The sequence below is a fragment of the Oryctolagus cuniculus genome, chromosome 1 (genome assembly GCF_051225735.1).
Source record: "Oryctolagus cuniculus isolate XC-2025 breed Fujian yellow rabbit chromosome 1, ASM5122573v1, whole genome shotgun sequence".
Classification (NCBI taxonomy): domain Eukaryota; kingdom Metazoa; phylum Chordata; class Mammalia; order Lagomorpha; family Leporidae; genus Oryctolagus; species Oryctolagus cuniculus.
The window spans coordinates 13,517,786-13,544,994 of NC_142867.1; the positions used below are offsets into that span (position 1 = coordinate 13,517,786).

Consider the following 27,209-nt stretch of genomic DNA (forward strand, 5'->3'; position numbering starts at 1 on the left):
AGGTCCCTAAGTTTACTGGGCCTAATATTTCCCCCATGGGAATCTTCGGATTTATAACTGTTCCAACTTTTTCTCATCTGTCAAATAAATAGGAACATCACCACCTTCCTCACAAGGTTGTCTTGTTATACATAATATACATAAAGCTGCTGGCATACTGTTTCAATTTAGTGGATACTCAGTAAATGTTAGTTATTGTTACTTTGATTATCTAAGAGTCTGAATTAACTAGAGTCTATGATTTCTCAATCACTGGCTTAGTCCTTTCAGAAGAGTCACCCAGACCTAGAATTAAAATCTCTCTTCTGTTGATAAGGCTGTTAAATTCTTAAAAGGTTACTTAGTAGGTGGAAACATTAGAGCACAAAGGATGTTGTCCCCGCTCCCACTCTTACACCCCCTCATTCCACAAGTACCCACCATCCCAGACTTGTCTGCCCATTTGTCTGTATCTCTAATTCTACTTGATGGAAATGTCTATGGCTTTCAAAGTTTTCAAAAACCTTAAGGTGGGAAAGTGAAGCCCCAAAGAACTATGTATATTCCATTAGAAATGAAAACCAGGAATAGAGAGGGCTAACTGCTACATTTCCTTGTCGTTAGCAATATAATGGCTCCCATGTGCTGGGATTCCAGTTTGATGACAAGAAATGACACGAAGGTCATGAATGGATCTCACTGTCCAGTGTGAAAGCTCTTGTAGCACCTTCAGGCCCCACAGCTTCTTCTCAAAGAGACCATCACCTCCAATGACAGGTGTCCCATCAGCATCTTTGGGAGGGATATTACATTCCAACAGCACCATTAACTCCTCTATCTGGTAAGCGAAGGCAGCAACTTGGAGTAGAAGGGTATGTATAGCTTGATGGAAGTCACCTTCAGCTGGGGTAAAATGCACCTGCTGGTCTTCTAAAAGCCTGGCCAACATAATATGGAAGGTCCGATAAGCTTGGAGGTTCTCTCGGAGTCGCTCTGCCTCAGTCAGCTCACTCCACTGATCAGTGCTTGCCATTGGTACTCCATCCACAGAGTCCAAGTTGATGTTCTTATTCAGGCCCTGATGCTTCACCTGGATGACATATAGGAAAACTTCACATCTGTACATCACCCCAATGTCCTGACTTAAAACGATCCTAAAATCTTATAAACCTCCTTCATGAAGCATGCAAATTGTAAAAGAAAAGAAAAAGAAAAAACCAAAAATATCTGGAACAGAAACTCTTCTTTTGGGATTCATGATTGGATTTTAGGAAGATTCTACATTACCTGAAATGAAGTATCTGGGCATTTTTCTTGGGAGAATGTTCAACTTTTAAAAGTTGAAACCACTGACATAGAATTTTTCCTCCCCACTTCAAACTCTCTTGAAACTGGATTTTAATCATACTGGTCTCAGTATGAAGACACTGATCATTCCCAGAATTTCTACAGTAGCTATCACAGTTTCTCTAACCTCCCCTCCTCACTGCCTACTCTCCAGGGTGAGTTCAATCCTTTAGAAAATTCAATAGCAACTGGTGTTAAAAACCTCTACAGTTAGTAATTCCTTACTTAAAAAGTCCCTAATGATTCTTCTAGGGGATCCTCTTCATAGCTTAAGTTGACCATTTTAGACACCAGGACATTTCTGATGCCCAATATTAAAATCTGCAGGAGCTAATACATCAAAAGAAAAATCGGTTATATTTACAAATTTCTCAAGTTTACACTGCTCTTCCTCCCAATGCTATAAACCTCTTCCATGTACACAGGTCAAAACTTCAGAACAATATGCATGAAAAACCCAAACTTAGAGGGTCTATGACTATTCTGCTAGAATTCAGAAAATAGGCGATCAAATTAAGAACGGTCTCTAAGGTATACAGCCAAACTTAGCAAAACTCTATGTATGTAATTTCTCACTCAAGGAACATGTCCTACACATCCTAGAGGAGGAAAATTATGTCACATGAGTTTTCTCAGGGGAAAGGGGATGCCAAATAATACATTCTTGATATATGAGTGACTATATGTTCAGGGCTTCTGTAATTGGTACTGTGACTAGAACATGATGGTAACAGCTGGATCAAAAGAGATGCAGGGAAAAGACAATTGCAAAATGGATAACTTACGTAAGATTCCGTAAGAGCGGTCAGGTCTGAACGAATCTTCCTCGCTAGCCAGATGGTACGGCTACAGAGCTCCCGGCGGTGAGGGGTCAGTGCTGAATGCTCCATGAAAGCCATCCCCTAACTCAACTGTCCCAGGAAACAAGTCAGCTGAGTTTGCTTATGTCTACACTGGTCCAGATAAGAAATGTGACTCTCACAGACTAAATCCACTGGGCATTCTCTTCTAATGGGATCCTGCACCCCCACCCCCACCCCCTGCCTGACTCAGAGGTGGCAGCAAATTCCTGGCTGTGGATTTTTGTGCCTGTGGAATCAAAGAGCCCTTTTTAATCAGCTTTTTTCCTGCAGCGTCTGCCTCCATCCCTCTCCTCCACTCAGTTCTTGGCACACTTGTTTCTATGTCATTGTTTTGCTTTTGCACTTAGCAACAAGGTCACTATCACACTAATCCTCATGACACCCCTGCCTAATCTATTTTATATACACACATGATCAGTTTACTTTATTATCCCCCTCTTGCATTTTCATGTACTTCTTGTTTATTGGTTTCTTTTTTTTTTCTTTTTTCGGCCTGACAAGTGGTCAATAATACTAAGTTACTAATAATAGCATCCTGGGTCAGAAGCATTTCTATCTGATTCTTAAAATAATTCTAGGGTAAATACTACTTTTCTCACTTTATATACAAAACTGAAGCTTAAAGAAGTTAATTAATGTGCACAAAAAACAGTAACTTAGCTCATATTTAAATAGAGGTCTTTGACTCCACAGTTGTTTTTCCCATGCTTCTCATTTCTTTTGGGAATTCACGTCTTGTTGAAGAAACAAAGGTTATATGACACAGCATTTTAAAACCCCCATCTTTTGTAAATTTTTTTTATACTTGATTAAAAATCAACCAAGGCAGCATCTCTGATCTCAATCGTGGTGCTTTCCTGGTAGCTACAGGATGAGAAAAGCACTGTTTAGGCCTGTTCCCCAAAGGACAGGAAACACCCAACCTGAACGTGGTAACATTTCTAAGGTATTCTCGCTCAAGTGACAACATGCTTTTCTTTTTCCTCCCTACCCAGTTCATGCTTCTTAAGAAAACCAGAGAAAAGGAGTGAAATCATTCTATTGTATTATACCTCAGAGCATGATGCTAACTGGGTAAGAGCTGCACGTTTCATCCTCAAATTAATCAATCAGCTTTGAAACACATGCCACCTCAGGAGCAAATTTACATAAGTAAATTAAAGATGAGGTATATAACAAGGAAAGAAATGAGGCCTGGGAATATGGTATAGGGATTAGTTTTTTCTTTTTCTTAAAGACAGTTATTTGATTATGAGCACTGGGTTTTGTGAAGAAGCACTGATACTATACACTATCAAGGTTCTCTTATTATCAGAGTGAAACTAATATTAAAGCATCTTTAATCTTCACTCCACTAGATCAATATGATGGCTGCTTTCTAGAACACAACTGAATCATCAGTTTCCCAGTTTGCTAAACAATCACAGAATCATGGCATTTTAGCCTTACAAATCAAGAATTAATCCATATGATTCTCAACAAGAGTGAAAAACAGAATACCCCACATAAAACCTGCTCTAATGGCATTTGGTTTCTTCACTTAGCAGTATCCATAGTTTCACCCCTTGGATAACTGTAACTCAGTACAACCAGGGAAGACAAGTTGCTTCCATGAAGACTTTTATTTTTCTACTTTACATACTTATTTTGAATATGCCTTAACTAGATTAAGAGAAAAACAAGGATTTGAAAAGCAAAGTATCCCTTTTATTATAATTTCTTTTTACATAACCTTTTCAACCTAGATTCAGGTAACTACCTGTCTCTCCCATCAAAGGAGAAGGGTCCTGCACATTACAACAGGCAAAAAAGGCTTTTCGGAAATAAAACTTTAAGTTGATCCATTACAATTTTCTAAATTTTCTTGAGTACATTGGAAAGTGGGAAAAGACAGAAAGAGGAAAATACGGGACTTCAAACAAGGAGCCTGTAATCACCTTAGTTAGGCTGGTAGTCTATCTATTTTTTCCTCCATACAACAAGGAGGTTCAAGTGCTCTATGTGGATGCTTTTCTATACTTTAGTAATTTTTTTCATTCCCAGTACTCCCAACCAATGTTTGTCTTAACTCTCCGAATCACATTAAGGAGTCTAATTATGCAAAATAACCCTGGGCAATCACTAAAGGGAACCATGGCTCTAGCTGTACCTAAACTCAATTATCAGACTTTAGAATTGCCAATTCAAGATGGATAATATGCAGCGGTTAAGAGTTACTTAAAAGGTAACAGAATTTGACTAATAAAAGAGTATGAAATGTAAATTTTAAGAGTAGATGTTTCTGGAAGGACAATGAAACACCATGGAGAACAGAAGGGAAATGGGAAGAAGGCTTAGTTTACTTACACAAACTCTTTACCTACGCTAGCACCCCTTTCTCAAAAGGAAAATAAAAAGTTCATGAGAAACATTTTAAAATCTACTGCAAAATGCTACAATAATTTACTGTAGGCAATGATAGTTCTGAAGAAGAAGAAAAAAGAGCAGAGAATAGGAAACTCCTAATTATTAGGACTATTTAGTTGCTTTTTGTAGTATAGGAAAGGAGAACAATGTATTTTCCCCCATCTCTAAAAAAACTGTAGTTTGCTTTTGTGTAGGTGGCTATCTGATGACTAACCACTGCAAATGAAAACTTATGGAGACAAAGTTTACATGTAACAAAGACAACGCCAAGTGTGGAACATAGATGCTAGCTAGTACAAAATGAACTTATTTGCAAGTGGAACAACTTTGCTATAGATCCATCCAATCTTAAAATATTTTTAAATCAAAGTCAACTCTGAATTCTTACTGTGGGCAGGAGAGCATATTCTACATCCCTTCTACCCTTATTTCATTTTCTACCCCCACATTGAAGGGTCGTTCTAAGAAACAATAGTGCATTTAAGACTGTTCACTGTAGGTGTCTCACTCCCTGTTCCCTGGCATCCCAACCACTGACACAGTGGGTTGTACAGTAAGTCTCTTTCAGAGATGACATTTTATTATCCTTCTTTCCGGGAAAAAATAAATCAAAGAGAAAACTGATAAATTTTGTATTTTTAGTGTTTGTGAAAAACAAGATGTTCCTTATTTTGTTCTCAGCAAACCTTCATTCTTTCCAACAGCCATCATACACTTGTGACAATAAACAATGAATAGGGCAAGTCTTCAATTCCAACTTCTGAGGTACATAGGAGGATAGGAATCATCCTCTCATTCTCAAAAAATGAGCCCAAATAGGTTTCTAGTCTTCCGGGAGTTATGAACTTCTACACCCCCATGAAAATTCCTACATCAAGGGAAGTGGTAATTCCCAGAATTTCAAGTGAAAGTCAAAGCCTTTATTATAAAGATTAGCTTGTCCATTGAAGTTTCTCCTCTTCTGAAGCGTTACTAAAAGGGAAACAGCCGTTCTCTTTGACTTAAAGCTTCAGGGACTCATAGACTTTGTTCCTTCACTAATGGCAGTATTCTTAACTAATAAAGAGCTGGAATGAACCAATGATAAAGCAAAGCAAAAAACAAAAAGGAAGCCAAGGGGCCAGAGTTGAGCCAATAGGAAGGTATATGTAAAGAAACAATGGGAACAAAAAAAGAATTTATAAGAGAAATCTTTTATCTGTAATTCAGACCCTGAACCCTCTGACATCCCCTCAAAATTCCTAAATCTCAATGCTCTACAAATGTCAAAGAGCACATTAGTTACCATAAACCTATTATCCTTCCCCTAAGAAGGCTGACAAAAAAACAGTAGGCTATTGTAGTGATTTTGTTAGTGCTGAGGACCAGCTTTCTTTAAAGGCCACTGGAGAGCTATGATTTTAGAGGCTGGCTGTGCTTCTTCCACCCTATGCCTTGCCTTCAGAGTACCTCCTGTGGAAAGGATCCCATGTCAAAATAATCTAATCTCTCCCAGCCCCACAAAATATAGCAACAAAGACCCTCCCCACCCCCAAAAAATCAGACTTTCCGTTAATAAATAAGGAATCTCAGGTTCCACAACACAAAAACACACATGTTCAAAGTGCAAATTTCTGCCATTAGCCTGGGACTTTTCTCACTGTCTCACTGATACAGAGCCCTGTCTTAGTCAAAGGGACTGTGTAGAGGGCAGCCCCCTCCCTCTTGGGAGCCTGCTTCCAAGCAAGTGAGCACCATTAAGAGCTATATGGAGGTTCCAGAGGGGGACTGAGGTGCTGGGATCAAAGAGAAGGGAGATGGTCCCCATGTATCCTTCCTTTCCAAAACCCAGTGGGGAATGGAGGAAGAAAGGGTGAGATGTGTGCTGTTTTAACAGCTCACCCTACTAAGGGGTCCTAAAGTGCCAAGTCAAGCTGCCAGCCTCCAGAGATTAGAATTAATATTTGAGGATAAGTGTGCTGCAGTGGGTAGAAGCCAGAACCATAGGGCAGCAATAGAGGAGAAGGGATTTAGAAGATAGTAATACACTAATAAGAGTCAAAAGCTGATCCAGAGCACATCAGAGTTATAGGTTGGAAAAGGGAATATGCCCATGAGCAGGACGTCTGCCACTGGCCGGAACTGAGTATGAGGATACCCCTCACTTTAAGAGTTGCTGCTGCTTCATTTTTGTCTACCTTCTTGGTAAAGGCAACATCAATTTTTGTAAGGGGGCAACAGAGGGAGGGACAGGGGATGGGGTCTATGTGTGCTGTGATCCACAATGGAAAAAGCAGGCCCTTCAGTTATTTTACTAGATTTTAAATGCTTTAAAATTTTTTTGTCCTTTTTATCTTTTAAATACAAAGTCTGAGCTGTTCCAGTGCCCAAAGTCTTCTTTCCCACTAAGGTCCAGTAGAGTCTGAATCTTCAATCAGAACCTCTGTGGTAGCACCGAGTATATCCGAGTTCATGACCAGCCCTTCAGTGCCCCCACTGCTGCCACTTCCCACAAAGATCTTCCCATCAGCCATCAGGCTCACCCGTTCTGTCCCACTGCAATACGATTTTGACATCCCTTCAGCTTCTAGTAGCAGGCACTCTCCAGAGGTTGAGTTTCCCAAAGGCTCAGGAAGAAGAGGAAGACCCTGACCATCTGCAGGTTGTGTCAGGGACTCTGGGTTAGTGCCCAAGATATCTGTGCTGGTGATGAGGGCGCCTGCATTGGCAGCCAGAGCTTCTGCAATCAGCACCTCAGGGTGGCTTTTTGCTTTGTGTGCCACCACGCTGTCCTTCTTCTCAAATTTTTTGCCACAGATATTGCAAGAAAACTGGTAGAAGGAGTCTGCATCATGTTTCTTCATGTGCCAATTAAGGGATGCCTTTTGTCGACAAGTAAATCCACAGATCTCACATCTAAGGAGAGTGGAAGAGGAAATGGCTGATCAAACAGAAATAAAGACAGCTCTTATTTAGGGGTCAGGTGAGACTTTGGAGCTCACACAAATACATGATAATCAATGACATATACTTATGAAGGACTAGAAAACTTTACTAAATACTCTGCTTACAAAACACAGTAAAATGAAGAAAAAGGTCACTTTAATCCATTGAAAATAAACAGCTGTAGCAGGTGAAACATTTGCAAAGGGGAAAATCTTAATGTGGGGTATATGCACCTCTCACCCAGGGGTTTATCAGTATATAACTCACTGTAATGGCTTCTCGCCAGTGTGAATCATCCGGTGTACTGCCAGGTTGTGGGAGCTCTTGAAGGCCCGAGCACAATATTCACAAATGTAATCTCTTTGATCTAAGAAGAAAAATAATGTGGTTAGTGTGTTGTTTAGAGACATTAGGGAGGTCATTTTAGAGTATAAGCAATGCTGGTTTCAATGTGTAAAAATACAGAATAAAAAACAGAAATATGAGAAATGAAATTCCAATTTCAATCTTACCACTAATCCAGATGCTGGGTAAATTGTTTGGCAAGTAAACAATTACATTTTCCACAGTTTTCAGTTTTTTTTTTTTTTTTTTTTTTTTTTTTTAAGACTTATTCATTTATTGAAAGGCAGAATTAAGAGAGAGAGCAAGCAAGAGAATCTTCCACCAGAAGGCTCACTCCCCAAATGGCTGCAATGACAGGAGCTAGTCCAGGACGAGCCCAGAAACTTCTTCTGGGCCTCTCATGTGGGTGCAGAGGTCCAAGGAGTTGGGTCACTTTCCTTTGCTTTCCTAGGCACCTAAGTAGGGAACTGGATTGAAGTGGAACAGGTGGGACTTGAACCAGCAACCAAATGAGATGCCAGCACCACGGTTTAACCCACTGCATCACAGAGCTCTGGCCAGGGGTCTTATTCTTTAAAATGGGTTTCATATGTGAAAACTGAATGCTTATATAATAATGAATCTGGCACTCAAACCAAACCAAACCAAACCAAAAACCAGCATCTCTTTGAATAAAATGATCCATGTCAGAAATAATTATATTCTATTTCAGATTTAAAAAGTGGTCCCAAGACAAAACAATTTCAGCTTCCTATAATCAAATATATGCAAAAAGTATCTGCATTTTTCTTCACTCTCCTACCTTTTAGCTTCTGCACCATTCAACCATTTCCATCTATCTGGTCACATTCACCTCCCCCATTCCCAACACACACACATACCTCCTATTCTATAGGATTTCTGATTAATTTGGTAGTTAGGTATAGAATCTATGGAACAAAGAAGCCTGTGCTTATATAATTCTTTATCACTTTGCAAGCCCACAGTCAAATAAGTACTCAGCATAAATTTACTATATAATGACAACAGTTCTGAATGTTTTCATTGAAAATTACTAGACACTGGCACAGGTGTTTTTGGCTCAGCCCTTAAGACGCCTACATCCCACAGCAGAGTGTCTGGTTTTGAATTCTGACTCTCTTTCTGATTCCAGCGTCCTGATAATGCATACTGTGAGAGGCGGCAGCTAATGGCTCAAATATGTGCGTCCCTGTTACCCACATGGAGACCTAGATTGAGTTCTGGGCTTCTGGCTTCAGCCTGTCCCAGTTCTACCTATTGTGGGTATCTGGGGAACAAGACAACAGATGGAAGATTTCTGTCTGCCTTTCAAATAAAAATAATAAAAAAAATTTTTAAAAATTACTGGACAGCAGTGATGATTCAAATATTTAGGTTCCTGCCACACACATGGAGAGATCTGAACTGAGTTTCTGCCACTCAGCTTTGGCACTATACAACCCTGGCCACTGCGGAAATTTTGGGACTGAATAAGTGAATGAGAGCACTGCCTCACTCTCTGTACCTCAAATAAACAAATTAATAAATAATAATAACACATGAAGCACACAGCAGCCTCTCCTAGTTGATAAATATTTTATTTAAATAATTACCTGTGTGATGTTTGGCATGTCGCAGAAGTTGCTTCTGGAGCCTGAAAAGTCGTCCACAGGAGGGATGGGGACATACGTATTTCTTCTTCAGCAAATGCTGGTATTTAATATGGTGCTACAATAATAAAATGTGAAAAGTGATACAAATTAAAGGTACCCAAAAGATCTTTTTCTTTGCTAAGTCCAAAGTGCTGAATGAAAACCAACTAGCTACTTTGTATATAGATAGGAAGGTAGTATAATCAAATGGTTAAGATCACAGGTTATACAAATATACAGAAATGGGTTCCAACTGGGTTTGTCATTCACTAGCAGTGTGATCCTAGGAGATGTACTTAAATACTTCAAGCTCCAGTTATGTGATACTGAAGATCAAATACTGACTTCTAGACAGTATTTCTTTTTCATGTATTCTGTCAGGTCCAAATATAAACTGTATCTCTATTCATTTAAAAAGTATTCATTTGAGAAAAACAAAAAGCCCAAATTAAAAATCTTTTATTCAGAAACAGTATTTAAGAAATCATCAGTTTGAACTGCTGACTTTATTTTTTTAAAATATACGTTAAAATAAAACCTGCTACTCTATGTCTTGATGTTTGTTACAATCACCTCCTAAAAGTATTTACAACGCATTGGGAAATACTATAATATTCCAAGACTTAAAGGAAAGGCTCAAAGTCTTAGTCACTTAAAGACTTAAAGACCATCTTACAGAAACAACTTCACTGACCTGCAAATAACGGGGGTGAGCAAGAACAGTTCCACATCCTTCCATCTCACAACGGACATACTGGATTGGAGGTTTTTTCCTAGTAACAAAATTTAAGTGAACAGTTAACAGGAAAGTGGCATTGTCTACAGTGGCCTTTAACTTGAATTGTATTATAAGAAAGTTATTTCACAGTATGAATAATTAAAATCTCCTTACTAGTGGCACAGGATAATGGTGCAGTGAGTTTACTGGAGAGCCAGTCTGAGTCCTGGCTACTCCACTTCCTACCCAGCTAATGTGCCGAGGAAAACACACTGGATGATAGCCCCAGTACTTGGGTCCTTGTCTCCCACATAGGAGGCTAGGATGGGGTTTCCGGCTCCTAGGTTTTGATCCACCCAGCCTTAGCCACATTACAGCCATTTAGGGAGTAAACCAATGGTGGATGAAAAGATTGACCTTTCTCTTGCTCCCTTTCTGTATCACTCTGTCTTTCAAACAAATAAATATATCTTTAAAATCTCTTTACTAGTATATGGTGTGCATAGAATTGTTGGAAGTAGCCAGGAATTGCAGTATGTTTCACAGAGCTTCAAAATAGCAAAAAATTAACCATTAACTCCAAGAAGATAAAAGTATAAAAATTCTTAGAATTCTTAGGATCCAGCAATGAAAATAAATTTATCTGTACATCAAAAACTTGTATGAAGTGTTTACATACACATATTCATATATATTCAATTCTACAGGATTATTATTCTTCTTAATATGTAAAGTGGCTAACACAAAAATAAAGTATAAAACAGGGGTATATATTCCTTACCTCCTTTTGGGTAAACGTGGACTTTTGTCATCTTTTCGTCTTCTTCCTCTCCTATAATTAAAGACAGTGTAATTGTGCATATATTCTAGACTGAAAGTTACAGAATGAAAGATGGCAGAAGACTTATACTTGAGGTCAAAGAGTAGGTGGCAGATGCAAAGGATAACCCAGAATATATTAAGTCAAAGGAACTAGTATCTGGCAAATCAAGCAAGATTTTTTCTGAAGTAATGTCTGTCAAATCGTTCCACATCACAAATTAAATATACATCTTCCATAAACTATGCATTGTTATAGAGGATTTGGATACATCTCAAATGTTATTACTTCAAGAGTTACTAAAATGAAGTCTATCATCTGAATTTAGTCAAGGTAAAAACAGAGTAAGACTCTCTCATCTAAACTACTCTCTCCTAAAGCCAAAAAGCCTATACACTTAAAATTTTCTGCAATGAGAAATGGTTAGGCAAAAAATCTTTTTATCCAATTATGGTTATTACATCATTTGCTTTGTCCTTCTTTTGAGGATCTACATTTGCCATATTTTTTCTTGTTGTCTCCACTCTTTCTGCATCTTTATAGCTATTGTGTTCCTTGCTCATTTGGACTGCTTTGAATTAAAGTTAAAACTTCTTCAACATCAGCAGTTGCTTGAATGAAAGCGTCAGATGCTTTATGCTAAAATTTTCCAAGTTAAAAAGATACAAATTTTGAAGTATGCTTATGTCAATATCCCTTCTCATTCCAATCCTTTATTCCATTAATGGCTTCAAAACCACTAACTTCCATTTTTATAATTAATTGCCTACTCACTTCCTAGGAGGTTCTTCATCTTCCCTAATTTCATTCTCTTCTTCTTTCACCTCTACCTCCACTTCTACTTTAATCTCCTTCTTCTCTTTCTCTTCTTTCACCTTCCCTGATTTTCTTCGTGGTTTTGGGGTTTCCCTGAAAACACAAATTCATTTTAACACTGGCATCATACAAGGGATGTTTTCAAAAAAGACTATGACAAACAGGTTAAAGTTTAGTGTTAACATTGTTTTATTATAAAATTATGAATCTCAGCTCATGAAATGTAAGATTTCCCATCAAACTATTCCTCATATGCACAGTCATGATGCATGTATCAGACACGTAGAGGAAGACCCTTCCTCGTCTCAGGCTAAAGATTCTTGAAAGTCAGATCTCATGTTAGTAGTGAAGAGAAATTAGATAAAAAGAAGAATTTAAGAATCCAAAAATTTTCAAGAACATATTAAGATAACATATGTAGACATTACAGTTATCGTGTATGATTAATATAAAGTTTTACAAATGGAAGAGAGGACTGTACTAGAAACTAATAAAATAATTATCTGTAAAACAAATACAAAATTAATTACTTAAAATTAATTCTATAACTATTAGTTTGGTAACAGGACAAAATAAAAGCATATAACAGTACTTTCCTACTTATTTTTCACTGAGGTATCTAGTAAAATCGGACACATGCCTTTCTAGGTGGGGTTTGTACGTCTCATCTCTTGGGTCATCTTTAAATGGTATTTCCTCTTCACTGATTAACATCTCTTCTTCCTCCTCCTCTTCCTCATCACTACTAGAAGAAAACAGAAACGAGAAATTCTGGTTGAAGAATCACAACTGAGTGGACTATTTTTGGTAATTTATGTAGAGGTAGTCAAGAATTCACATGAAGTTGTCTAAAATTTTCCTCCTTATCTAACTACTTTATCTGAAGAATAAATGGAGCAAAATAATATAAATCCTAGATACCCTACCACTTTATAAAACAAAGATAGGAAGATCACTACCCAATGGCACTAAGAACTAAAAAACAATCGACTATGGCTGGCAATGTGCTGTATCAGAAAAGATATAACAGAACATAACCAAGATTTACCTTGGAAGATAATGATAAAATTTTTAAATCCTCATCAAAACACCTACATTTCACATTAGTGCCTAGTACAAAATAAGAAAGAACAGGAACTCAAGACAGTTTATAAACTATGTTAAGATTACATGGTTAATCATCAATGTGGAACCTAAATTTAGTATCAAAAGTGAAGCTTTTCTTATGGCTCAAAATGCATTTTAGAAAGTAACTTCCGAATCACTGACTTTGTTAGTGCTCTACTGTTCCTGAAGGTTTAAATATGAAATATTTTTTACCTAATGCCACCTGGAGATTGATGTTCTTCTGCAACTTCTGGAAAAACAAAGCCAAAACCAAAGTTTAGGTATACGTAGGATATTTTGGACATCATACTTGTCCCTAAAAGTTGAGCTGCTCAACATTACATTTATTTATTTTTTTAAAGATTTATTTTATTCACTTGAAACTCATAAGTACAGAGAAAGAGAAAGAAAGATCTTCCATCTGCTGGTTCACTCCCCAGATGGCAGCAACGGCCAGGGCTGTAGACCAGGCTGAAGCCAGGAACCAGGAGCTTCTTCCAGGACTTCCGAGTACAGGGGCCCAAGTACTTGGGCCATCTTTCACTGCTTTCCCAGGCTTTCCCAATTCGCAAGGAGCTGGACTGAAGCAGAGCAGCTGGGACTGCTTGGCACCCATATGGGATGCCGGTACTGCAGGCAATGGCTTAACCTTCTATGCCACAGCACTGGCCCCTCAACATTACATTTTTTAAAAAATCTATTTATTTGAAAGGCAGAAAGACAAGGAAAGAGAGAGAAAGTGAGAGAGAGATATATTTCATCTCAGGGTCATTTCCCCAAATGCCTTCAATAGCCAGGGCTAGGCCAAGTTGAAGCCAAGAACCAAGAACTCATGTGGGCGGAAGGGATACAACCACCTGCTGCTTCAAAGGGTATACATTAGCAGAAAACTGGAATGGCAGCAGAGCCAGGACTTAAACCCAGAAACTCCAATACAGGGTGTGGGTACAGGGCAATGTCCTAGCAGCTACATCAAACGCACACTCCCAACATATATTTAAGATAAAATACCAACTGACTACTGAGTAACCATACTCTACTTGCACTGTACCATAATCAAGCTGATCTGTATTTGGTTCTGACTTGCAGATGAGCTGCAATGAACCAGTCTTGGACCTAGAGCTTCGAGTATTTTCTGTGTCACGATGGCGAGAGGCAGATGTCCTGCTACTACTGCGCCAGCCCCGGCCAGGTCTGGTTGCAGCAACGGAAACTTCCTGAGAGAGGGCAGAATCGTCTTCTTCCTCTTTCTCTTCCTTGGGATCTAGATGAAAACATATCATTCTTTTTAAGTTTACAGTTAACTGACAATGAGCCATGTATATCTACTAATTATAAAAACAGCCATTGAACAGAAGGTAAATGTCTTTATTAAATAAAAAAAGATCCATGTTTTTACGGATGTAACAGAAATAAGAAGCGAAAAAATTAAATAAAATTTATGACATTATTCTTAGTACTTCTCATTGCAAATGCAATGCTAAGTAAGCCAAATACATCTATTTTTGATTCACACAATTCTAACATTTTGATCTAAGTTAAAAGAAGTAGTTTCAGAAAGATGGTCAGATCTACAGAGATATGAAAAAGAGATGCAGGCACAGCTGTTTTAACAACTGAACACTGCTGTGAAGAATCACTATACCATGAATTTGATCATCTACAGAGTAATCGCTAGGTAAAACCGAATTCCAGGGCAGTTCTGTTTCAGCTGTCATATGAAACACTGTGCACAGATACATACACACAGTCTGTTGTTATTATCTGTATTATCCTACATTTCTTCAAATTCTAAGGCTGAATAAAATGAGGTGGGCCCTTCTCCTGTGAGCATTAAATAATAAAAATTTAAAATCAGAACTTGTCTTTCATACTTAGAATAGCTTATTTGTCTTATGTAAAGGCAATATGTTAGAAGTGAATGGGGCTGGCGCTGTGACGCAGCAGGTTAACACCCTGTCCTGAAGCGCTGACATCCCATATGGGTGCCGGTTCAAGACCCAGCTGCTCCACTTCCGATCCAGCTCTCTGCTATAGCCTGGGAAGGCAGAAGAAGGCCCAAGTCCTTGGGCCCCTGCACCCGCATGGGAGACCTGTAAGAAGCTCCTGGCTCCGGATCAGCGCAGCTCTGGCCTTTGCAGCCAACTGGAGAGTGAACAATCGGGATGGAGGACCTCTGTGTAGCTCTTTCAAATAAATAAATCTTGAAGAAGAAGTGAGTCCATTTTGACAACATCAGATTCTTACAAAAAAGTAATTTTCTTTTTTTTCTTTTTAAAGATTTACTTGAAAGGCAGAGTTACAGAGAGAGGTTTTCCATCCACTGGTTCATTCTCAAAACGGCCACGACAGTTGGACAGTTGGCCAATCCGAAGCTAGGAGCCAGGAGCTTCTTCCAGGTCTCCTATACAGGTGTAGGGGCCCAAGGACTTGGGCCACCTTGTACTCCTTTCCCAGGCCACAGCAGAGAGCTGGACCGGAAGTGGAGCAGCCAGTACTCCAACTGGCACCTATATGGGATGCCAGCACTGCAGGCCACAGCCTGACCCACTACACCACAGCACCAGTCCCCATAAAAGTAATTTTCTACATGGCAAAATCAACTATAACCAAAATTTAACAGCCAAACTGATATTAAAACATGGCTTTTAAACATAAGAACAAAAAGCAAAAAAAGCTGAATATATTCATAATGAGAAATTCAAATGAAAACAGCAGTGTGACACCATTTTTTCACCTATTACAATGGCAAAGATGCCAAAGTTCAACACACCATATTGGCAAACCTGTAGGAAAACAAGCACTCAAATATACAGATGATGATATTAGCAAAGCAAATTCTGTTAAATGTTCTTAACATTTATTTAATTTATTTGAAAGGAAGAGTTACAGACTTAGAAGAGGATAAACAGAGAGAGATCTTCCACATGCTGGTTCACTCCCCAAACGGCTCCAACAGCCAAGGCTGGGCCAGGCTGAAGCCAGGAGCTTCTTCTGGGTCCCCCAAATGGGTAGGGTCCAAAGCACTTGGGCCATCCTCTAATGCCTTCTCAGACATAACAGCAGGAAGCTGGATCAGAAGTAAAGAAGCCAGAACTAGAACTGGCACCCATTTGGGATGCTGGCATTGCAGGAAACAAAGACCCCTGTGTTACATTTTAAGACCTATGAATAAGTTATACTGATGAATACTTTGTAACCAGAGCCTGGCCTCAAGAAGTTCCCTATTACCAGGCCAGGCCTCTCCATTTTTTAGCTTTATTCTCATTCTTTTATTTCTTCCTGTTTCTGTCCCTTTCAGTCCAGTCTGGCAGTTTCTGCTGGTACAAAATTCCCAGAAACCTTGTCAGTCTCCAGTGTAACTCATGGGGTGCAAAATATCAAAGAAGAAGATTCTCCACAGATGACTTCTGGATTACCACATTGCTATTCTGGGAAGTGCTGAGATGGCTGAGTGGATCTGTAAATTACATACAACCTAATCTCTTTAGGTAATAGTTATATAGTCACACCCCTGGTCTTGTTACCAGAAAATACTATCTAGATAAAATAAAATCTAAATTACCCAGGGCTGGTTTCTTTTTGAAAAAACAATTCTTCCCTCAAATTTCTTTCATTGCACATTTTAGTATAGACAAGGAGAAATCAGACTATACCCTCTATATTTTGCTTGGAAACCTCAGCTAAATGTCCAACTTCAAATAGGATACAAATTCTCCTTTGTACCCAATGTCAGAACATACTTCCAAATCTCTGCAACAAAGATCACCTTTTCCTACTTTCTAATAATATTTCATCATTTCCTTCTAAGGCCTCCTCAGATTACCTTTAACAAAAAGAAAAATAAAACTTTACTCATTTATTTCAATGGCAAAGATACACAGACGGGGGAGGGAGGGAGAGAATGATAATCGATCTTCCATCCACTGGTTCACTCCCCAAATGGCCACAACAGCTGTGGCTGGGCTAGGCAGAAGCCAGGAGCCTGGAACTACAACTGGATCTCCCAAGTAGGTAGCAAGGACTCAAGCAGTTGGCCATGTTTCCTCGCTTTCCCAGGCATCTAGTGAGGAGCTAGATAGGAAATAGAACAGCCAGTGCCCAAATGGGATGCCAGTATCAGGCAGCAGCTTCGTCTGCTACATAATACTTGCCCAATACTCTACTTTTAATAATAAATACGGAATAGGAAATACAGAATTTGAGCAAAATTTTTAAAGTGAGACCTAACAGATATAGAATGCTCCACACTATAACAGAATATACATTTTCAGAAGGACACAGAAGATTCTCCAGGATAGACCATATGTTGGACTGAGATTATAAGTACATTTCTCTTATCACAGTAGAATGAAACTAGAAATCAGTATCAGAAAGAAAACTAGATGATACACAAATATGTGGAAATTAAACAACATATTTTTAAATAACCAATGGTTCAAAGAAGAAATCACCAGGAAAATTACAATACTTAAAGATAATAAAAATGAAGACATAACAAAACTTAGAAGCTGTTATTATAGTAGTGCGCAGATGGAAACTAACATAAAAATGCTTACAATGAATCAGAAAAAATTTTACATGCTTAATCAATAACCTAATATCACACCTTAAGAAATTAGGAAAACAGCAAAGCCCAAAGTTAGCACAACAAAGAAACAGTGATCAGAGCAGCACGTACGGAGAAAAATCAACAGTCAACAGAAGATCCAAATTATTAAAACTGAAAATGAAAAGTGGGAATATTACCACTGAAATAAAAATTAACATGAAATAGATAACCTAGATAAAATAACGACCTCCTCGACACATATGAAGTATGGGAACTAACTCAAGAAAAACAAAATCTGAACACACTTTCAGCAAGCAAAGCCATCGAATCAGCAACAAAAACAGTACCAAATGGAAAAGCCCAAGGAGCAGATGGTTACACTAATGAATTCTACCAATCACTTAAAGAATTAACTCCAGTCCTTCTCAAACGCTTCAAAAACTGGAATACAAAACATTTCCCAACCCATTCCTAAGCCTGACAAAGGCACCAAAGAAAACGTATAAGCCACTTATCCCTTCCAAATCCAATGTAAGCAGCATTTTATGAGGATCAAAGGGAACACATCCCAAGATAATGAAGGTGATTCAACACACAAAAGAATTTAACATAAATCACAATAACAGAACAAAACCCTACATAATAATCTCATCTGTCCTAGAAAGTGACAAAATTAAACTTTCACAATAAGAACACATTAACAAACTAGTAACTAGGAATTAACTTCCTCAAGCTGATAAAGGGCAACTATGAAGATCTAACATCAAACTTACAGAGACTACAAGTTCTAGCTCCAAGGTTAAGAATTAGATAAGGATGTCCTCTTTTTTCACTTCTATTCAGTACTGTACTCGAAGTCTGGCCAAAGCAATGAGGCAAGTAGAAAAAGGCACCTTCACTGGTAAGGAAGAAGTAAAACTATCTGTATTTGCAGATGAAATGACCTCATACAGATAATTTTAAGGAATGTGTGTGTGCTTCTGTACAAAACTAAAGCTAACACAAATTCAGCGAGGTGGAAGAATACAAATCAACATACAAATCTACTGTTTTAAATATATGAGCAACAAATAATCTATAATGAGATTTTTACCCAGTCATAAAAAGGCATCAAGTACAAATACATGCTATAATAGATTAAAAAAATTACACTATACAACAGATGCCAGATACAAAGGTTAGAAATTCTATGATTCTATTTGAATGAAATATCCAGAAAAGGTTAAAAGCACAGAGACAGATGGCAGGTTAGGGAGAATGAGGAACTACTGCTTTAAATGGGTACAATGGTCCTCTTTGGGGGTGATGAAAATGCTAACTAGACACAGATAGCTACACAACCTTGTGGCCATAGGCTTGAATTGTAGGCTGAAAATGTTGCTTTTGATAGCTAAGTTTCACTTCAACATATGTATACACACACACACAGTTAAGTTTGTCAACAGAAGGATAACTCACACATCAGCAAAAACAATCTTGACCAGATTAGAAAAAAAAAAAAAAAATCCCAGTTTCTTCTGTGTAGCAGTTTGAAGACAGTTTCTAGTTGTTTTTTTCTAACAGCAGTTAACCGAGAGGAAACCCCTTGATACATAACAGAAAAAAAATTCCCTGTAGTTGAGGTGAAGAAACAACAGGCAAGCCACTGACTGAGCAATATACAGACACACAGTAAATAAAATACATTCTTTGGTTTTTTTTTTGAAGTTTTATTTACTTGAAACGCAGAGTAACCAAGGCAGGGAAAGAGACTTTCCACCTGCTGGTTCACTCCCCAAATGGCTGCAAGGGCCAGGGCTGAGCCAGGTCAGGCCAGGTGCTGCTTCTAGTCTTCCACATGGGTACAGAGGCCTTTGTACTTGGGCCATCCTCCACTGCTTTCCCAGGTGCATTAGCAAGGAGCTGGATTGCCTGTGGAGCAGCCAGGACTATGGGTGCCTGAACAACTGCAGGTGGTGACTTATCCTGTTATGCCACAACACCTGCCCCAAAACTACATTCCTAAAAGGGATCATCAAGTAAAGGGGTTTTATTCTATTAATTGAGACAGTAAGATACAGATGTCACACAAAATTTTTCTTCTAGGTAGGAAAAGATGCAATGTACAAGTGAGTCACCTCAATCCAAAGGCACAGAGAAATCTGTCTAAATAAGCTAACTTATCAAATTAAGAAAGATGACAGTTACTTAGTCATGATAAAATACTTCAAGTTAGAAGAGCCACCCTAACACATGAATTGATCCTTTGACCTTCAGGTTGCCCCATTTTTCTAACTGAAGCATAGAGAAATTAAACAAAGTTAATAATTAATAATTTGACTATTGCATGAAATATGGCATGGTTGCTTGATAGGTTTGGAAGAAACAAAGTCTTTTCACCTCTATTTAAATATTTGAGTTTCTTCTAGAAAACTAATGAACTTTAAATACTTACTAAATAACAGGCAACAAAACATTTTCTTCCATTCTTAGTTCTTGTAATCTTGTCAATTAATTATTATTATCTTTATGGATGAGGAAAGGAAGTAACCAGCTTTCTCAAGCTCACATATTAAGTATGGAGCTGGGAACTGAACCCAGGTATATGTAAGTTTGAAGTATATATTCTTTTTACAATGCCACACCTAACCATATAAAGTAGGAATAGGAGAGGGCTGGTCCACCCAGCCTTGGGTGTATGTGCCATGAGGACACTGTTCATATTGTCTTAAAATACCCATAGAAAGAAATTTCCATCTGAAAGTGCATGTGGTATTTCTTTAGGTTTCAAAACAGAACCAGAGGATTTTTTTTGTATGTGATTTAAAACCAGAAAAATATTTTTCAAACTTTATTTAAGAAATCAGTTGACTTGTCTAGAGTGAAGAGACAACCCACAGAATGGGAGAAAAATTTCTGCACATTACACATTTGAACATATGACAGTTTCCACTTCTGAGGAAACAGCCAAGGGAAATGAAATCAGCCTGTCAAACAGACATCTGCACTCCCATGTTTGTTGCAGTAAAACTTAAAACAGCTATGAAAATAACGTAAGTCTCATTCACTGATGAATGGACAAAGACAATGCTGTGCATATACATAAGAGAATAATTAATGTTCAGCCATAAAAAGGATGAAATCTTGTCATATGTACCAATACTGATTATACGGGAGATTATGTTTTGTGAAAGAACCACAGGAAGGGACAGACACTGTGGCACAATGGGTTAAAACCCTGGCCTACAGCGCTGGCATCCCATATGGGTGCCAGTAGTCCTGTCTGCTCCACTTCCAATCCAGCTCCCTGCTAACGGACCTGGGAATGCAGCAAAGGATGGCCCAAGTGCCTGGACCCCTGCACCCACACGGGAGACCCAGAAGAAGCTCCTGGCACCTAGCTTTGGAACAGTTCAGCTCCAGCCGTTGCGGCCATTTGGGGAGTGAACCAGTGGATGAAAGACACCTCTGTGTCTCTACCTCTCTCTGTAACTCTTCCAAATAAATAAATCTTAAAAAAAGAAAGAAGCAGAGGAAGGCCGGCGCCGTGGTTCAATAGGCTAATCCTCCACCTTGCGGCGCCGGCACACTGGGTTCTAGTCCCGGTCGGGGCGCCGGATTCTGTCCCGGTTGCCCCTCTTCCAGGCCAGCTCTCTGCTGTGGCCAGGGAGTGCAGTGGAGGATGGCCCAAGTGCTTGGGCCCTGCACCTGTATGGGAGACCAGGAAAAGCACTTGGCTCCCGGCTTCAGATCGGCACAGTGCGCTGGCCGCGGTGGCCATTGGAGGGTGAACCAACGGTAAAAGGAAGACCTTTCTCTCTGTCTCTCTAACTGTCCACTCTGCCTGTCAAAAAAAAAAAAAAATAATATTAAAAAAAAAAAAAAAAAAGAAGCAGAGGAAGATAAGTATTGCATGATCCCACTCATAAGTGAAATATAAAGTTGTTCTCAAAGTTAAGAAGGTTGGCGGCTAGCTCTGTGGCACAGCTGATTAAGTTACTGCTCTTGACATTGGCACCTCCCACCATAGTGCTGGTTTGAGTCCCAGCTGCTGTTTCCAGTTCAGCTCCCTGTTAATAAGGAAAGCAGCGGAAGATGGCCTAAATACTTTGACTCCTAACACCCACATGGGAGCCCTGGATAGAGTTCCTGGCTCCTGGATTTGGCCTGGCCCAGCCCCAACCATTATAGTCATTTGAGAAGTAAACCAACAGACTGAGCATCTCTCTCTCTTTCAAATAAATAAATCTTAAAATACACACACACACGCATATGTATAAAAACACTGGTTAGTACCTGTTGTGCACAGAAAACGATAAGGAAAAGTTGATTAATGGGCGCTACACTACAGTTAAGATAGGAAAAAGAAATTCTGGTTTTGTATTGCACAGTGTATTTCTGTAAAATAATAATAATAAATTGGAAGAAAAGATTTTTGGATGTTTTCACCATAAAGAAATGTGAAATGCTGGAGAAGATGTGAAATGCTTGAGGAGATGTTTATACTCAGATTGGGTATAATGCAGTGTGTACATGCACAGAAACAACCCATGGTACCTCACAAAAATACATAAATTTTTTTAAAAAAGATGCACTTATTTATTATTTGAAAGGCAGGATGGAGAGACAAGAAAGGTATGGCATCCACTGACTCATTCCCCAAATGCCCATGACCGCCAGGGCAGAGCCACACTGAAGCCAGGAGCCCAGAATTCCATCCAGGTCTCTCACATGGTGGCAGGTTCCCAACTATTTGGGCCATCATCACTACCTTTCCAGGTGCATGAGGAGGAAGCCAGATCAGAAACTGAGAAGCTGGGACTTGAACGAGTACTCCAGTATGGGATGTGGTCTCACAGGTACCACAATGTCCACCCCAAAATGAACAATTTTTTTGTGCTATTCAGTATATTAAGGAATGGTGGCTGTTAACAAGGAGGTACTTCCTAGGCACCATGACAGAGTTTTATAAATAAATAAGTTATTTTCAAAGATTTATTTTATTTATTTGACAGACAGTTACAGAGAAAGAAGTAGAGAGAGCGAGAGAGAGAGGGAGGGAGAGAGGCAGAGAGGGAGAGAGAGAGGCCTTCCATCCACTGGTTCACTCCCCAAGTGGCTACAATGGCCAGAGTTGAGTTGATCTGAAGCCAGGAGACAGGATCTTCCTCTGGGTCTCCCATGTGGGTGCAGGGGCCCAAGGACTTGGGCCATCCTCCGCTGCCTTCCCAAGCACATTAATAGGGAGCTGGACTGGAAGTGGAACTGCCAGGACTCTAACCAGCACCCATATGGGACGCTGGCACCACAGGCCAGGGCTTTAACCTGCTATGCCATGGCACTGGCCTCTTTATTTTTTTAAATTAAAATTTTAACTGGTGCCAGTGCTGTGGCGTAATGGGTAAAGCCACTGCCTGCAATGCTGGCATCCCAATATGGGTGCCAGTTCAAGTCCCGGCTGCTCCACTTCCGATCCAGCTCTCTGCTATGGCCTGGGAAAGCAGTAGAGAATGGCCCAAGTGCTTGGGTCCAAGCACACACGTGGGAGACCTGGAAGAAATTTTTGGCTCCTGGCTTTGGATTGGAGTAGCTCCGGCCGTTGCGGCCAGCTGGGAAGTGAATAAGTGGATGGAAGACCTCTCTGTCACTGCCTCTCCTCTCTCTGTGTAACTCTTTCAAATAAAAACGAATCTTTAGGTCGGCGTCGCGATGCAATAGCCTAATCCTCCACCTTGCGGCGCCGGCACACTGGGTTCTAGTCCCGGTCGGGGCGCCAGATTCTGTCCCAGTTGCCCCTCTTCCAGGCCAGCTCTCTGCTGTGGCCCGGGAGTGCAGTGGAGGATGGCCCAGCTCCTTGGGCCCTGCACCCGCATGGGAGACCAGGAGAACACCTGGCTCCTGGCGCGATGCGCCGGCCGCAGCGGCCATTGGAGGGTGAACCAATGGCAAAAAGGAAGACCTTTCTCTCTGCATCTCTCTCTCTGTCCACTCTGCCTGTCAAAAATTAAAAAAAAAAATCTTTACAAACATTTAACTATTTTCATATTATTTGAAAGGAAAAGAGAGATCTATCTGCTTGCTTCTCTCCTATATCACTAAAGTGATAGAAAAATAACTAACACTCAAAGCCAAAGGAACACAAAAAGAGACAACAGCAACCATGTAATTTCATCAAAATTTTAGAAGACTAAAACCACATAGTGATAAATGACCTTGAAGATACAAGTCTATGTTTAAACCAGATTGTTTTAGAAGCAAAAAGGAAGCAAGCATGTATATATACATTTTTAACCATTCCAGAAAGGGTCAAGAGTTGGAGTTACAAGATACCTCTAAAACAGAGAGCAGAGGTTACATAGAAATTTTTAAAAGAGGACACTCAAATCACAGCACAAAGCAAGGCCATGCTCAAAAAACACCCTTACAGATAAAAAAAATACAGCAAAAGTTAAAACCTTGAAGGGAGTGGTTTAAACTGAGAAAATCTTTGAGTAAGAGTACCAGAAAACAGAAAAGGATAAGAAAATGCGATAATGCAATACAATATAAAATTAGGGACTGGCATTGTGGCATAATGGGTTAAGCCACTACCTGCAATGCCAGAATCCCATATGGGCGACAGTTAGACTTGGCTGCTCTACTTCGGATCCAGCTCCCCGCTAATGCACCTGGGAAAGTAGCGGCAGGTGGCCCAAGTCCTTGGGGCCCTGCACAACATGGGAGTCCTGAAAGAAACTCCTGGCCCAGCCCTGGCCACTGAGGCCATTTGAAGAGTGACCCCGGGATGAAAGATCTCTCATTCACTGGCCCTGTAACGGTGCCTTTCAAATAAATAAAACATTTTTTTGGAAAAAGATAAAATTAAAAGAGCAAATAAAAGTGGCAAAGCTATTAACAAAACAAGAAAAATTCTGTCAAAAATTAAGGACTTTAATAGCTAATTTTTTGCATCAATATGGCTAAGCTAAGGTGCCCAATTGTTTGGTCAAACACTAGTCTAGATCAATAGCCATAAAACTGAAGACTGAGTCTTCAAGAAGAAATCCAACCAACCTCAGGACTGCAACAAAAACCCCAAGTTTTCAACCCTGTGGATTTCTGATTCACAAATGAATGTTATTACTTGAATTTCCAATCTGTTGGTGTGTTCTGTGGATTTTTAAAATGTATTTTAATACTTCTGTTATTCAAGACACAGTGAAAGAGAAAGGGGGTGGGCAGACAGAGGGACCTGCCACCTGCTGGTATACTCCCCAAATGTTAGCAATATGCCCAGGGCTGGGCTGGGCTTGACTCTGGTCAAGATTTGAGAATTCAACTCAGATCTACCGTGGGATGGCAGGGACCCAGCTACTCAAGCAATCACTGCTGCCTCCCAGGGTCTTCACTGCTTGGAAACTGAAACTGGGAGCTGGAGCTGGTAACTGAACCTAGCAACTCTGATGTGGGACACATGTGTCTTAACTGCTGGGTCAAAACCTGCCCCTAAAACTTATATATATTTTTAAAATTTTTCAATTAAAGAATTCTCTTCTGTCTAGGAGAGTGGGCTCCCACTTTCTCATCAATTAAAAAGGACCATTCTCCTCAAAGTGATCCATACCTCATTCCTCATACCTACTGTTGTTTGCCTTGCTCTTTTCTCATTGAGCCTGGGCTCAATGACCTCCATTGTGTGTAGCTTCCAGGCATGCTGTCTACCCCTCAGAATCTAGAAATACAAAAACTCTTAAACACTTTCACAATGTAGTTCTCATAGTGAAGTCATGCCTAGTCAAATCCATGAAAGAACAAGGTTATCTCAGGGATCCCACGTAGGTGGATCCTTGTTGGTACTCTTTTGTCTTTGGCCTCTACTGGTTGATGGAGACAATAGCTATCAGGTAGGTTATAGAGAAGCTCAAAGAGTTTCCTTCTAAATAAGGTTCAATGTAATTTATTTTTAAAATTTATTTACTTAAAAGGCAGAGACAGACAGAAAGAGACGTCTTCCATCTGGTCCATTAGACCAAGCCAAATCCAGGAGGACGTAATTTCATCCAAGTCTCCCATGTGGATGGCAGGAACCCAAGTACTGGGGCCTTCACTGACTACCTCCCGAAACACATTAGCAGGAAGCTGGATGAAGGAGCAGAAATTGGAACTAGGTGCTCCAATACAGGATACAGGAATCCCCAACAGAGGCTTAACCCACTGTTCCACAGGCCCATCATCCCACACTGTGATGCACTGATTTACTGTGTACACTGCAGAAAGATTCAATCAAGCTAACTAAAACTAACAGATAGCACTTCACTTTTTGTGGCAACAATGTTAAAAATCTACTTTATAATTCTGAAAGATGTAATACAGTATCATTAGCAGTAGTCACCAAGCAGTGTGAGAGAGGACTAAAACTTATTCCTCTAGTTTAAGTGAACTTTGATCAATATTTCTCTTTTCCCCATCCCTTCCCAGCCTCTGGTAACCATCTCTGCTTTTTCTGTGAGTCTCTGATATTGACAATGGTTACAGAGAAAGAAATCATAAGGACACATTTTCTGTGCTGGTTCTCAATTTCTACAATTATCTCTCTAACGTGATTAAAGACATTAGTAGGTATATCCAATAGTAAAGAGATCACTAATAGTGCATGCTATGATGCAATAACAAAAATAAGCAAAATCTTACTAATGGATACTCTTAATGAAACATTTAAGTGGCAAGGTTCTGGTAATTGTACATTTTGTTCCTTATAATATACTGGTTAAACTAATGAGAATTAAGAGTGACTGGTTGCTCCTAGTTACAAAATACAATTAAGTGGGGCCGGCTGTGATGTAACGGTTAAAGCTGCTGTCTGCAGTGCCAGCATCCCATATGGGTGCTAGTTCAAGCCCCAGCTACTCCACTTCTGATCCAGCTCTCTGCTATGGCCTGGGAAAGCAGTAGATGTCCCAAGTCCTTGTGCCCCTGCATGGGAGACCCGGAAAAAGCTCCTTGCTCCTGGCTTCAGACTGGCACAGCTTTGGCCATTGTGGCCATCTGGGAAGTGAACCAGCAGATGAAGACTGCTCTCTCTCGCTCTGCCTCTGTGTAACTCTGCCTTTCAAATAAAATAAATAAATCTTAAAAAAAAAAAAATACAAGTAAAGAAAAGGATTTTTCAGAGATTCAGATTTCCAGTTTAAATACCACATAAATGACTTAAAAGTTTCTGTATCTGCCTGAAATACTGATCTCTTGTAGCTGCAGAATTGAGATTGCTGAAAACTAAACCCAGAGTGAGCCTCACCAATGCCAACCTGGCTACAGCCACTCAGTACCGAACCTGACAGTAATAGAAATCAACTATCAAGCTTCAGCATGGCACCATTCTCTGGGGTAATGCAATCTACCTACCAACCACGGGGTAATTAAAAAAATCAGTACTCATAATGGTCCATAACTGAAAACTACCCAAATGCTCATCAATAGAAAAATGGATCAACTGTGTGCAATACCATAAAGGAATACAATTCATCAACACAACAGAGGAATGTCACATAATGGTGAGCAAATGAAGCCTGATGAAAGAAAGTATATACTGTTTTCTTCCATTTATGTAAAAATCAAAACTGGCAACAAATCTTTGCCATTCAAAGTCAGAAAAATGGTTATATTTGGGGGTGGCTGAATTGAAAGATACACAAGGGAGTTTCTAAGATGATAGTTACATTTT

The 27,209-nt window shown here is 39.6% G+C and overlaps 2 protein-coding genes across 9 annotated transcripts in view; both read right to left on the minus strand.

Moving 5' to 3' along the window:
* Positions 1-583: 583 nt before the first annotated feature.
* On the minus strand, positions 584-2,225 carry CNTF (ciliary neurotrophic factor). The gene is given in 2 exon segments (NM_001082283.1): positions 584-1,069; positions 2,112-2,225. Coding segments are annotated over 2 exon segments (600 nt in total).
* A 1,567-nt stretch (positions 2,226-3,792) lies between these two features.
* The window catches only part of ZFP91 (ZFP91 zinc finger protein, atypical E3 ubiquitin ligase), a 31,393-nt gene continuing 7,976 nt past the window's right edge, over positions 3,793-27,209 (minus strand). For 2 of the 8 annotated variants that reach the window (XM_089308705.1, XM_051854281.3), the window contains exons 3-11: positions 14,030-14,242; positions 13,192-13,228; positions 12,512-12,616; positions 11,830-11,964; positions 11,017-11,067; positions 10,212-10,290; positions 9,479-9,593; positions 7,788-7,887; positions 3,793-7,490 (exon numbers count right to left, since the gene is read on the minus strand). In XM_089308705.1, coding sequence (XP_089164831.1) covers positions 6,980-7,490; positions 7,788-7,887; positions 9,479-9,593; positions 10,212-10,290; positions 11,017-11,067; positions 11,830-11,964; positions 12,512-12,585 — 1,065 coding nt within the window. In that variant the 5' untranslated portion in view covers positions 12,586-12,616; positions 13,192-13,228; positions 14,030-14,242 and the 3' untranslated portion in view covers positions 3,793-6,979. Of the gene's footprint in view, positions 7,516-7,787; positions 7,888-9,478; positions 9,594-10,211; positions 10,291-11,016; positions 11,068-11,829; positions 11,965-12,511; positions 12,617-13,191; positions 13,229-14,029; positions 14,243-27,209 lie in introns of all 8 variants that reach the window. The other 6 variants (XM_089308714.1, XM_051854290.3, XM_089308698.1 and 3 more) reach the window with 5 other exon arrangements.